Source organism: Erythrolamprus reginae, chromosome 2 (genome assembly GCF_031021105.1).
Source record: "Erythrolamprus reginae isolate rEryReg1 chromosome 2, rEryReg1.hap1, whole genome shotgun sequence".
NCBI classification, from domain to species: Eukaryota; Metazoa; Chordata; class Lepidosauria; order Squamata; family Dipsadidae; genus Erythrolamprus; species Erythrolamprus reginae.
Window position 1 is genome coordinate 183,856,843 of NC_091951.1, and position 14,323 is coordinate 183,871,165.

The window sequence follows — 14,323 nt, forward strand, 5'->3', positions numbered from 1 at the left end:
CACTCTTTCAGTAAAATAATATTTTCTCATGTTGCTTTTGATCTTTCCCCCAACTGCAAACATGCAAACATGTATGCAAATAAATGCAAACATGTTGAGACAATCTAACAATACCAACCAAACACTCATTTTTTTCCTGCATGGAAACGAGGAAAGAGTGAATAAGTACATTCAGCGATATTAGAAGCAGCAACAAATAACCTTACTTAAAATGAATGGTTGACCAAAACAATTCCACTGAAAAGCTCCTCAAAATCCTGGTTTTTGTCACTTAAGGATTAAGGTCTTGTGATGGCATGCAATGGGATATTTGAGGGGTTCTTGGTGCTCTCTGGGCTTGGTTGTTTTCTTGTTACTAAGTAACATGACCAACTGGAACTTATTTGCTTTGATGAAGTTAGCTCATTTGGGTAATGAAACATCGGCAAGAAAACAACCAAGCTCAGAAGGCACCAAGGACCCTTTATTTCCGGTCACAATTCAAAGTGTTGGTAATGACCTATAAAGCCCTACATGGCATCAGACCAGAATACCTACGGGGCTGCCTTCTGCCGCATGAATCCCACAGAGTTGGCCTTCTCCGGGTCCTGTCGACTAAACAATGTCGGTTGGCAAGGCCCAGGGGAAGAGCCTTCTCTGTGGCGGCCCTGGCCCTCTGGAATCAACTCCCCCCAGAGATTCGAACAGCCTGCACCCTTCTCGCCTTCCGTAAAATGTTGAACACTCACCTCTGTTGCCAGGCACGGGGATGATTACCTCCCCCCTTCGTTGTTGTTTTTTCTGACCTCTGTAGTATGATTAATTGGGTTGAGTGTGTACGAGTACGTAGTTGTGATTTTATGATATTAATTATATGTTTTTTAATTGACTTTTTAAATTTTAATATCAGATTTGTAATGTATTATACTATTACTATGTTGTGAGCCACCCCGAGTCTTCGGAGAGGGGCGGCATACAAATCTAATAAATTATTAATTATTATGATTATTATTTTTTCAACTCTTGAGCTACAAATATTTTCCTTTAAGGGGATATTTTTCATGCCCTTCTTGATTTTTCTCTCCAGAATTACATTACAAAATTTTATCGAAGCTTATCCAGGACTACGGTTCTGTTTTCTTGGGCTCATAGCTGGAAGGGAGTTGTGTTCCTAGAGAATCCATCAAGGCTACATTATGTGAAGCAGAGAGGTCGTTTTATTATTTTGTGAACTAGGAAGGTTTTCCCCTCAGGGATGGCTGCTACCTCTTGCAGATTATTACTGAGAAATGATGTGCAAGACAAAATCGCTAGGATTAGGCTATGCTGACTTGAAGCCTTGCAGGCTACAATGAGAACATTCTGTTGTAGCTGTTCTTCTGTTAAGAAGAGGAGTTCTCCGTACTGAAGGAGTGGGTCCAGCAGTCACATGGGTTGCTCCTGTCCAATCCGTTGGAACTGAGCCTAGTATTAAAAAAGACTGCTGGATCCGCCCCTTCCCCAGAATTCGCTCAGTTCGCATCCTCGGATGTGTGTGAATGCTCGTTCCTCTCGATAAAACACCTTCCCTTCGATCTCTCTCCTAAAAACAGTAAGAATTTTCCATTTTAGCTTGCCGGCAGTGGATTTTACTCAGCCCTACAGGGCTTTGAGTTGGGGGAGAAGTTAGCGGCTCAGCCATTCGCGGTTTTTCCCTCCGTGCTGTAGCCGCGGCCGGTCTGGTATTTACGGCCTTGGAGGTCCTGCCGGGGGCAAGCTTGATTTATTTAACAAAATAATTAAGGGCTATTTACCTCCCGCGGTGTGGGACTTGAATTGTCTCCCGGGCTTAGTTTCTCCGATTGCAATTAACGGAGCGGTTTTTTTGGCGCCAAGGCTCTCGCGCCCAGTAATTTGCACTTTCGGTTTTGCCCTAAGGGGTCGGCCATTAGTGCTTCCAGCCCGCCGCCTGACCCTGGAGTCGTCGCTTTGAGTTCCCTCGGGCCTATTCTCCACGGAAGTGGCCTCCAACCAGTGTGCCTTGGTTTTTCTTAAAGTTAAGTTAGCGAGGCCTGCCACGCTGCACTTAGGGACAAGAACTCTTGGTACCGTCCGGATTGCCCCTTAAGGCGCAGCAGCTCCTGAGCCTAGGAGCAGGGTCACTTATCCTCTTGGGAAATCCCACAAAAAAATTCTTCTCCCCCCTATTTTCTTGGCTCAAGCCTCGTCTTCTGTAATTTGTTCAGACTATGGCTTCCTTTCCCAAGAGAGGCACTACCAAAGGTCCCAAAGAGGTTAGGCCTACTGGTAATTCTACTGAGGTTCCCCAGGCCTCTTCCTCCTCTTCCTCAGGCGCCCATTCCTTAGCCAAGCCCACCAGGGCTGAGAAGAGAAGGGACCTAGCCCTACAAAAAATACATGATAAATCAGCCAAACGTTTTAAGGTGCAGGCCCAAGTGCATATCAATCCAACCCCCCCGGAGGCCTCTAACCTGCCTCTTTCTGGGGTTCCTGTGCTATCCCTGGATGAGCCAAACCTAAATCCACCCCAACCTAACCTATGGGGTTTAGGTCCAGAGGAGCCAGATATTACCGAGGATTCCTCCCAGCCAGAACCTGCTCACAGGCCCTCAGGGATCCTCCGGCTTTTCCGGCTGATATTTCTTCCTTGCCACCGGAGTTTCAGTCTATCTTGACTATTCTGACTAACACCATTGACGCTAAACTCTCATCTTTCAATGTGCCTTCTCTGTCTCATCCCCCTCCACGCTCCTCCCGTCCCGTGAGTTCTTCTCCTTCCTACAGAGCCCCAGCCATGGAGGTCTCTGACTCCTCTCAGGAAGAGGATGAGGACGTGGATGCAGAAGAGGATGATGACCCCTTTCAGCGTCTGTCGGAAGACGAGGAATCTCAGATTAAGATTCCAGCCCCAGCTGCTATCTTTCCTTCGCAGCTTTTCAAATCTCTCCTGCTTAAAGCTAGAGTATCCACGGGGCTAGCCGGGCAAGAAAAACAGGCTACTTCTTCCTCAGACCCCCCGGAGGAAAATCTTCCTTATTTCATGGAAGAACAGGAAGACAATGAGGTAATTCCTATGCCCAAGTTGTTTAAGGATGCCTTGCTTAAACAGTGGGACCACCCAACCGCTGGCTTCACTCCCACTCCCAAGGACAAGAAGCTCTACAAGCTCTCCTCCTCCTATGAGGAACTCCTAACATGTCCCAAGCCAGATGAACCAGTGAAGACACTCCACTCGACTGCCGCCATGCCTGGCGAAGCAGAGGAGGTCCTCCGGCCAGAGGACAAACGACTTGAGCAAATGCTCAAAAGGAGTCTCCTTGCAGACTCATGGGCCATTAAGAGTGCTGCAGCGGCATCCTTCTTTTCCAGAGCTATGCTCTTGTGGCTTCGTCAGCTCCAACCACACCTGCCTCCAGATGACTTACGGGGCCAACAGGATTTCAACAAAATCTTCGCAGCTGCCCAATATGTAGCAGATGCTACCCTCCAATCTTCCAGATTTGCAGCCAGGTCAGTAGCAGCCTCCACAACGGCCAGAAGACTTCTATGGCTCCGCCCTTGGCAGGCGGGAGTAAGACAGAAGTGGCAGTTAGCCATGGGTCCGCTGAAACGTAACCTCCTCTTCGGAGACCTTCTGGACCCTCTCCTTACAGAGACCACAGACAAGAAAAAGGTCTTGGGACCTACCACCAAGAAGGCCCCTAAACCGCAGCCCTTTCGGCGCACAGGGCGTCAACAGGATCAGGGCTTCGCATTTCAAAGGAGTCCAGGTCAGTATTCCCCTCGTTTTCGATCCCAATCTAGAACCACCAGGGGCAGAGGTTCCCGTTATCAGAGAGGATCCTCCTCTACCAGGGCTTCCAAAAGAGCCAGATGGTAAGTTTTCCTCTTTTCCCATAGGCGGTCGCCTAGCCTGGTTCTCTTCCGCCTGGCACCGTTCTTGTAAGGACCCCTGGGTCATTGACACTGTGGAAAGGGGCCTAAGATTAGAGTTCATTTCTCCTCCCCCTAACCGTTTTATTTCTTGTCCTTCTCCCAGTTCCCCTCCATCTCGTATCCGATTGGAGGAGGCTATTTCTCATTTGTTGACTATTAGAGCTATTCAACCGGTCCCCTCTCTCCAGAGAGGTTTGGGCTTCTATTCCATTCTCTTCATGGTCCCTAAGACCTCTGGAGGCTGGAGAGCCATCTTAGACCTAAAGAAATTGAACCGGTTCATAAAATATAGGAAATTCAAAATGCATTCCTTATCTTCCATTTTAACAGCTCTACATCGGGGAGACTTTATGGTGTCCCTGGATCTCACGGAGGCCTACCTCCATATCCCCATTGCCAAGGTCCATAGGAAATTTCTGCGCTTTGCCTTTCAAGGCAGGCACTTTCAGTATAGGGCTATGCCATTTGGGCTCTCCTCAGCTCCCAGAGTTTTCACTAAACCCTTGGGATCCTTGGCGGCTCATATCCGGGCCTCTCCCATTCATATTTTATGTTATTTAGATGACATTTTAATTCATGGAAATTCCAGAACTGGTGTGGCTGCAGACCTCTCTTTTACCATGTCGGTTCTACAGAATCATGGTTTCTCCATAAATCTTAAAAAGAGCCACCTTGATCCACCCACTTCCATTCTGCATCTGGGAACTATCATTAATTCTGAGATATCCCAGGTTTTCCTCTCCACTGAGAGAAAACGCAGCATTTTGGATCTCATTGCTCGCATCCTGCCCCAGCAATCTGCCTCCATTGCCACCCTATCTTCCCTTTTGGGTAAAATGGTGTCATGTATTGGTATTGTCCCCTGGGCCCGTCTTCACGCCAGGGAACTACAGTGGCTTCTATTACCATTCCAGAGATCGGGCCACAGCAACTCGAATCGTCGCATCACCATCCCACCGACGGTTCGCAGATCCCTCAAGTGGTGGACTTCTCCAGCCCTAGACAAGGGATCTCCCTTCCGGTGCCCCGACCAGTTTGTAGTCACCACAGATGCCAGCCTCTCGGGCTGGGGAGCCCACGCCCAAGGTCTTTTAGCTCAGGGCACATGGTCACCGGAGGAGGCTTCCAGGCCCATCAATTGGCTAGAATTAAGAGCCGTGTCTCTAGCTCTAAAACAATTCCAATCTCACATCTCCAACCAGCATGTGCTGATTCTCACCGACAATATAGCCACCAAAAGCCATATTTGCAGACAGGGAGGCACAAGATCCAAGGCTCTCATGAGGGAGGCCCTGAAGTTAGGCCTTTGGGCAGAGAAGAATCTCCAGTCGCTTCTAGCCGACCACATCTCGGGGAGCCTCAACGTCCAAGCGGACTGGCTCTCGCGAGCGACCATAGATCCAGGCGAGTGGAATCTCCATCAGTCACTGTTCCACCAAATCTGCCTCAGGTTCGGCCATCCAGTGTTGGATCTATTTGCGACCAAGGCCAATGCCCAGCTCCCTCGCTTCATCTCCAGGTTCCCGTCTCCGGGAGCAGAGGCAATCAATGCTCTCAGGAGTCCTTGGCCTCCAGGTCTATTGTATGCCTTCCCTCCAATTCCAATTCTGCCAGACGTGATCAACAAAATCCTCCTGGAGAAGGCCCGAGTAATTCTGATTGCCCCTCACTGGCCTCGCAGGCCCTGGTTCGCGGACCTCCAACAACTGTCCGTCCAGGACCCCTGGCGACTCCCCGTTTCGGAGGATATGTTGCGACAGGGGGCCTCCTTCCATCCGGATCCAGAGTGGTTCCACCTCACCGCCTGGCTATTATCCGGAGGGACTTAGACCTGCGAGGGTATGACCCGGACACAGTGGAAATCATCCTGAAGTCTAGAAGAGGGTCTACCAACCGGATCTACGACCATACTTGGTCCAAATTCCATCAGTGGTGCTCGCAGGAGGGCTTATCCCCCCTGTGTCTTCCCATCCACAGGATAATCACCTTCCTCATGAAAGGTTTCCACCAAGGCCTCTCTACCAGCACCATCCGCCGACACCTGGCCGCCATTTCTTCCGTCTTGGCGGGGCCTCGCAGGCAGCCCCTCCGCTCCTTTCCAGAAATCCAAGAATTTCTAAGAGGAGTGGCCAACCTCAGGCCTTCTAAAATCCACAGATATCCTACCTGGGACTTGCCACGGGTTCTCCACTCTCTTACTCAGGCACCTTACGAACCCCTGAACTCTGCGTCCCTCAGGTACCTATCCTTCAAGGTAGCATTCCTGGTGGCGATTACATCCGCCCGACGCATATCTGAGTTGGCAGCCCTTTCTATCAGACAGGACCTCTGTCAGTTTCATCAGGACAAGGTGGTTCTGCGACTGGACCCCACCTTTCTACCAAAGGTCAGTTCCATGTTCCACAGATCTCAGGATATCATATTACCTTCCTTCTGCCTCCAACGAGAGCATACCCTGGCAACTAGATGGCACACTCTGGATCTCACTAGAGCGCTAAAGGTTTATATCCAACGCACAAGATCCATCCGGAGGTCTGAAGCACTCTTCATAGCCTACCATCCCAGATCCTTGGGATCCAGAGTGTCTTCTACAGTAATAGGTCGTTGGATCAGAGGGACCATCTCTAAGGCCTACGAGACAGCTTCCCTATCCATTCCAAGGAATATTACAGCGCATTCCACCAGAAGTGCTGCCACATCTGCCGCTTGGGTGACTCAGGCTCCGTTGGAAGAAGTCTGCAAAGCAGCCACTTGGGCCTCGCCAAATTTCTTCATAAAGCACTACAAAATCGATTCGTACGCATCAGCGGACGCTGCCTTCGGCAGAAGAGTACTCCAATCCGTTATCTCTCACGATAGCAATGTACTCCCACCCTAGGGACCTATCTCTTGGGTATGTCCCATGTGACTGCTGGACCCACTCCTTCAGTACGGAGAATAGGCGTTGATTGCTTACCTGAACGCCTCTTCTCGTACGGTGAGTGGGTACAGCAGTCACTTCCCTCCCTTTGTGTGGTCTTCTTTACCTTCTATTCTATTTTCTTATAACACATGAGAGTTGAACATTAAAGAGCTTCACTACTGAGCCTAGTCTACGGATTCGCGAATTCTGGGGAAGGGGCGGATCCAGCAGTCTTTTTTAATACTAGGCTCAGTTCCAACGGATTGGACAGGAGCAACCCATGTGACTGCTGTACCCACTCACCGTACAAGAAGAGGCGTTCAGGTAAGCAATCAACGCCTATTTTATTCAAATGAAACTAATAAATCAATGAAAATGCAGTTAATTCTCGATAACTAATTAAATTTGATGAATCAAGAACATTTGGACCCTCCTTAAGCATAGAATATATCAACTGCAAGTGGAAATGTCTTTTTCAGCAGTCTGGGAATTATCAGCACTAATCATAAGAGATTGGATGTCCCGTGGTGAAACAAGGCCTGTGAATAGCCTAATGTGCCATTAAATCAAAGCTAGCCCTTACTTATGAATCATTCCAGTCGAATTTCTGCTTTTTAAGCCTGCTTTTTCTAAAGCAGTAAACAATAACTACAGCAAATCCGGTTATCTTCCTTTCCTCTTGCAATTTTCTCAAATGTTATATTTCCCAGTAGGAAGGTTTCCCGACTTGTAATTTTGAAGCCACTTAATACTCCCACTTCATTATTCATTCTCTGCTTCTATGTTCTCCATTGCTTGGACGTAGAAGCATGCAATACTGAACTTCTGATTCATATTCAAAATTCGGAACTAGAGCCATTCTGGTGAAGACTTGGGATGAGGGAGGAGGGAGGGAGAGATTATTATCTGATTAAAGAGTGCTAGATTTACCAGATTGGAGTTATACTACCTTTATTGCTAAATGTTTTCTCTAATATTAAATAAAATGTACTCTTCTGCAATTTAAAAATGATTAGATCCAATCCTCTTTTTTCTGAGTTGCTGTGTTGAATTACCTGCCTAATTGGAAACTGGATAATTCTTCAATTATTTCTCTTTCCCCCCTCTTCTGTTCCCCATGTTCTGAGGTCAACAAAGCAGGGCAGAAGGGTCAAACTTGATGGGTTAACTTTGGGAAAAGATTAGAAACCTTGGAAAGAGCAAAGAAATTTGAATGTGTCCTCACTTTAGGATGGATTGTCCACAATAGAATACCATCTGTATCAAAGTTTATTGCTTATATTCAGCCATCTAGTTTTATAGTGCTTCTGCTGTTCAGTTCTTAAAAGATGCTACGTTCAGACCAGAAAAATGTTCAGCATAGAAAAATCTTGCAGCAGTTAATGAGACAAAAAGCTTGGAGTGAATAAGCTGTGTTTTGGAACTGCATCCAGCTGTTTGCATGAAGAGTTCACTACCAAACCAGCTTTTGCTTTTTACACAGATAACAGAAAAGATCCTTTTTCTGAGCATAATTTCCTTTTCTTCCTTTCCAGCTGCCCTTTGCTTTAATCCCAGTGCTCACCTTCACTAGTCTGCGTCCAGTGATGAATGACTTTGCCAATGGCCTGTAAGTATGAAGAAATGCATCTGGAATGTATCGAGTATTATGCTTGGTTAAGCTTTGCTGTTCCTGACTTTTTCTCATTATCAGCATCAGTGAAAGGCTCCCAGTCACCGGCGTTCCCGGTGCGCTTTCATTGACCGGAGTGGGCACCCATGTGTCCAGGGTGTGCGCATCCATGCACCGGCATGAGATTCGGCTTCTGCGCATGTGCCAGAAACGAAATCTCATGTGAGGACGCTCGCACATGCGAGATGCCCTTATCTTCTCGAGGCTCGACTACTGCAATGCTCTCTACATGGGGCTACCTTTGAAGAGTGTTCAGAACCTTCAAATCGTCCAAAATGCAGCCGCGCGAGCAGTTTTGGGCCTTCCAAGGCATGCCCGTATTTCACCATCACTCCGCGGACTACATTGGCTGCCGATTAGTTTCCGGACACAATTCAAAGTGTTGGTCATGACCTAAAAAGCCCTACATGGCATTGGACCAGATTACCTCCGAGACCGCCTTTTGCCGCACGAATCCCAGTATCCGGTCAGGTGCCACAGAGTTATTACAGTAGACCCCCGCTCGTTGCGAGGGTTCCGTTCCAGGACCCCCCGCAACGAGCGGGTTTTCGCGAAGTAGCGCTGCGGAAGTAAAAACACCATCTGCGCATGTGCAGATGGTGTTTTTACTCCCACAGCGCTAGCGAGGAGCCGAAGATTGGGGGCGGGGCGGCTGTTTGCCGCCGGCATGGAGGGCTTCCTAGCAACCCGGGTTGGGGGTCCGGGGGGCGCTGGCTCTCGGCGCTTTCGAGCTGAGTCCGGGAGCGAATTCGCTCCCGGACTCAGCTCGAAAGCGCCGAGACAAGCCGTTCCTTGCCGCTTGCTATCGGCGGTTTTGAGCTGAGTCCGGAAGCGAATTCGCTTCCGGACTCAGCTCAAAACCGCCGATAGCAAGCGGCAAGGAACGGCTTGTCTCGGCGCTTTCGAGCTGACCGGACTCAGCTCGAAAGCGCCGAGACAAGCCGTTCCTTGCCGCTTGCTATCGGCGCTTTTGAGCTGAGTCCGGAAGCGAATTCGCTTCCGGACTCAGCTCAAAACCGCCGATAGCAAGCGGCAAGGAACGGCTTGTCTCGGCGCTTTCGAGCTGACCGGACTCAGCTCGAAAGCGCCGAGACAAGCCGTTCCTTGCCGCTTGCTATCGGCGCTTTCGAGCTGAGTCCGGGAGCGAATTCGCTCCCGGACTCAGCTCAAAAGCGGCGAGAATGAACGGCGTGGGCGGGCGAAGGGCGGGCGGCAGCGAGGAGTTTGCGTGGGCGGTGGGGAAACTCCTCGCTGACGCCAGCAAGAGGGGGAAGACTCAGGGAAGCCGCCCAGCAGCTGATCTCCCGGTTGCCATCTACGCATGCGTGCCCATACACGCATGCGTAGATGGTATTTTGACTTCCGGGTTGAAAAATAGCGAAGTACCCTGTTCGCAATGGTTGGGGACGCAATAAACGGGGGATCACTGTATTATTATTTATTAGATTTGTATGCCACCCCTCTCCATAGACTCGGGGTGGCTCACAACACAATAAAACAATTCGTAACAAATCTAATAATTTAAAAAACATTTTAAAAACCCCATTATTAAGCAGACATACATACAAACATACCATACATAAATTGTATAGGCCCGGGGGAGATATCTCAGTTCCCCCATGCCTGGCGGCAAAGGTGGGTTTTAAGGAGTTTACGAAAGGCAAGGAGGGTGGGGGCAGTTCTAATCTCCGGGGGGAGCTGGTTCCAGAGAGTCGGGGCCGCCACAGAGAATGCTCTTCCCCTGGAGTTGGTCTCCACAGAGTCCAGACAACCAGACAATGTCAGTTGACAGGACCTAGGGAAAGAGCCTTCTCTGTGGGGGCCCCGGCCTTCTGGAATCAGCTCCCCCCGGAGATTTGCACTGTCCTCCCCTCCTTGCCTTTTGAAAAAGTTTAAAGACTTATCTATGCCACCAGGCCTGGAGCCATTAGATCTTCCCCCCTGATCAACAAGTGTTTTAGTGTGTTTCAAAGAGTGAATGGTAATGAATGTTTTAAATTATATTAGAACTTTTAGGTTTTTTAATTACATTAATTGGATCCAGATGTATTGTTATGTTTTCTTTGATATGTCCTTGGAGAGGGGCGGCAAACAAATCCTATAAAGAAATAAATAAATAAACGCCAAAAATCGGTGAAATCTCGCACACGTGGGATTTCACTTCCTGCACATGCAGAGAAGCTGAATCCCACACCAGTGCACGCGTGCACATGTCAGAGACATGGAGATGCGTGCACATTTACATTTTTCCTACCGGGACGGCGTACCAGTGCATGCAGCAACCCCCTACTGGTCACCATTTAACAGCACGGCCTACTTTATGCATAAAAACCACCTATGTTTTTAGCACGTTGTGTCCACTCCATGAGGTAGACCAGACTTAATACCAAAGTCATGTATATTAAAACTACTTTTGTTACAGTGACAGAACTCTGAATGTGCCTCCTTCCACTACCACCACCAGCACTTTATCCTCCATAGAACTAGGGGTGGTCAATTCTGAGATGTTTTCTCAAATTATATTCCCGCTTTGGACTTCTTTGGATTTCACTTATCTGATCATTGGTTTTGTCAGGGATTGCCCAGAAGGTATCCAAATGAAGTCATAGAAGTTGAGATGAACTTGTCATTTTATATAAATATATTTCACATCAATATGTTACATCAGTCAAGATAGGCAAAGAGGAGCATTAACACAGGAACCTCATGAAGTAAATTATAGAGCACACATAAGTGCATAGAGGAAAAAGGCGGGAAACAAGGAAACTCCCCCTTTACCCTCACAGTAACCAATCACAGTATACATTGCCTCATCAATAGACAGCTCTCTCCAGCCAATCAGCTATAAGTTGCATTTTGACTCATTATCAGCATCACTCCCGTGTTCCAGCTAATTTCTTAACAGTTTTAGCCAGGTTCTTCCTTCTATTCCTTAAGGTTAATCTCACAGCGCATTACACATTGAGTTTGTATTGTAACCAACATGAACCCCAGAATCTATTCATTTGCAATTATTTTTCAAAAGATGGAATCTGGACTAGCAGATCACAATCTGCAGAGGAATTCTGCTTATTTTTCAGGGTAAATATTACCTCGAATCTATACTTGGGTATAGATTTTATGACTTTTTGCGCAGTAACAATTGACATGCAGCATTTCTAGAGCTGCTGCATAATTATGATTATTTATTATTATTTATTAGACTTGTATGCTGCCCTTCTCGGGGCATCTTAGAGCAGTGTTAGTGAACCTTTTTGGCACCGATTTCTGAAATGGCAGGATGAGCATGTGCGCAGGGGAGCACCAGAAACCCACACATGGGTGGGAATGCTGGAAACTGGAAGAGCACGAATCCTAGTGACTGGTTACGTCCCACAGAGTTGGCCTTCTCCGGGTCCCGTCGACTAAACAATGTCGTCTGGTGGGACCCAGGGGAAGAGCCTTCTCTGTGGTGGCTCCGACCCTCTGGAACCAGCTCCCCCCAGAGATTAGGATTGCCCTCTCCCTCCTTGCCTTTTGTAAACTCCGTAAAACCCACCTCTGCTGTCAGGCATGGGGGAATTGAAACATCTCCCCTTTGCCCATGTTGTTTTGGTGTATGATTGATTGTGTGCTTGCTTTTTATATATATTGGGATTGCTTTTATGAATTTTTTAACCTAAGACTGTAATTAGATTGGTAAATATTAGATTTGTCACTATGTACTGTTTTTGCCATTGTTGTGAGCCGCCCCGAGTCTGCGGAGAGGGGCGGCATATAAATCCAATAAATCTAATCTAATCTAATCTAATCAGTGCATGCACGCGCACGCCAAGAAGCTTAGCTTGTGCATGTGGGTCACCTGGTCTTCTAGTTTCTCGCAGGCAGGCATGTGCGAAGACCCGGTGGCCGGCGTGCATGCACACACCGGAAACCACAAGCTCAGCTTCCCCACACGTGCATGCGTGCCAGGGAGTTGTTTCCAGTAGACCAGCTGAATGCAGAAGAGCAACAGGTGACGGCTGGCTTGCCTGAAGAGATGGTTCTATGTGTCACTTCCGGCACGCGTGCCATAGGTTCACCATCACCGTCTTAGAGGATCAAAATATCTTTCAGTAACAGAAGAAAAGTTTGAATCCATGCCTAATTATCCGATGCCTAATATATAGAATATATAGACACATTTTCACATTTTTTATGCAGTATTGATTATTCTTTTGCCAAAGGTTGCATTACTTTCCTACGGTAACTATTGCAGATTTTCATACCATAGACTTATAAGTTACTGAGAATAAATCAGAAATGGGAAACCTGAAGGTCAGATGAAGCCTTTAGTATCCCATTTGCAGCATGTATTTCAGCAGTTTTATTTATTGTTTGTTTATTTTGCAAACATTGCCTAAAAACAGGAGTGCAAGATTTGATCTCGGTCCAAGGATTGGAAGACCAGAAAACAAATATATCAAAATCTAGACAGTTGTGTTTGTCAGGGGAAATGTACTGAATGATTGAAGGTTTATAACTAAAATGTTGAAAAAAAACCCTCAAAGCAAAAAGTTGTATTTGGGCACATTTTTAAATGGGGATATGCTTGAAGATGTTTTAAGACCTGCAACCGCTAGTAGGAAAGTAATGGATTTTAAATGGTTCTTAGCCATTTTAATATGTTGTATGGTTCAAAGCATGAGGTTTTATTTTTGTCCACTATGCTGTATATGTAAGAGATGAATATGTCAAGACAATTGAAATCCAGTGGGAAATTAAATTGTGAATGTGTCTTTGCCCAGATTTAGTCCTAAGTAGTTATTCCTGATCCATTTTTTCTTTTCTAGGGGCTGGAAAATCGCAGGGGGAATTCTCATTGTGATCATCTGCAGCATTAACATGTACTTTGTGATCATCTATGTGACTAACCTGGGACAAACAGTGTTATATATATGTGCTTCAATTATCAGCATTCTCTACTTAGCCTTCGTGGCATATCTGGTGAGTTAGTGATGGCTTGCATGTTCAGTTTTCCTCACAGGCATTTTCCATGTTCTCTTAGCAATGATCTCTTTAGGGTTTGGGTTTTTTTTTTTTTAAAAAACCCAAAACAAATAAAGGCAGTGGTTAGACTGGAGGCTATTTTTAAAGTCACATTTCATGGTGCAGCTGCCATATACAGTGATACCTTGTCTTACGAACTTTTTCCTGTTATAGCTGTCCTTTCAATCAGCTTCATTAGATGACACTTGGGTTCTGAGAGAGGGAGTAACAATTGTCCATTTTTTCCGTAGCCTAAACCTCAATCAGCTCCTCTTATGTAACCTAATTTTTTAGGTCTTTTCCCATAAGGCAGGTGTTGGAGTCCCCCGATTCTACACTTTTTCTAGCTCAAATACATCCTTAAAAAAAAATGATGCACAGAACGCTACCCAGTTTTCCAGATATATTTGAATAAGGGCATTGCACATGATGACAAATTTATTTCTCTAATGAACACAAGTATGAAATAGGTCTTTTTTTAAAAACAGCTGTTGCACATTGACTGGTCTCCTTGAGTCATCTATTGTGACTCCAAAGTCGCTGTAGGCAGCTTAGTTCCACCAGTGGCTGTGTGCAATTGAGATTTTATTTATATAATAATAATAATAATAATAATAACAACAACAACAGTAATAATAATAATAATAATAATAATAATAATAATAATTTATTAGACTTGTATGCTGCTCAGGCCGGCTCACAACAACAATAAAACAATATAAAACAAATCTAATAACTAAAACTGTAACTAAAACCCATATATATATCCTTTTTTGCCTCTTGGCCCATATATATATACACATATATACACATACATACATACATAC

At 46.4% G+C, this 14,323-nt stretch overlaps 1 protein-coding gene across 2 annotated transcripts in view; it reads left to right on the forward strand.

Moving 5' to 3' along the window:
* The window catches only part of SLC11A2 (solute carrier family 11 member 2), a 93,013-nt gene that overhangs the window by 58,837 nt on the left and 19,853 nt on the right, over positions 1-14,323 (forward strand). For both annotated transcript variants that reach the window (XM_070740722.1, XM_070740723.1), the window contains exons 14-15: positions 8,353-8,426; positions 13,301-13,454. In XM_070740722.1, the coding sequence (XP_070596823.1) occupies positions 8,353-8,426; positions 13,301-13,454 (228 nt within the window). The remainder of the gene's footprint in view (positions 1-8,352; positions 8,427-13,300; positions 13,455-14,323) is intronic.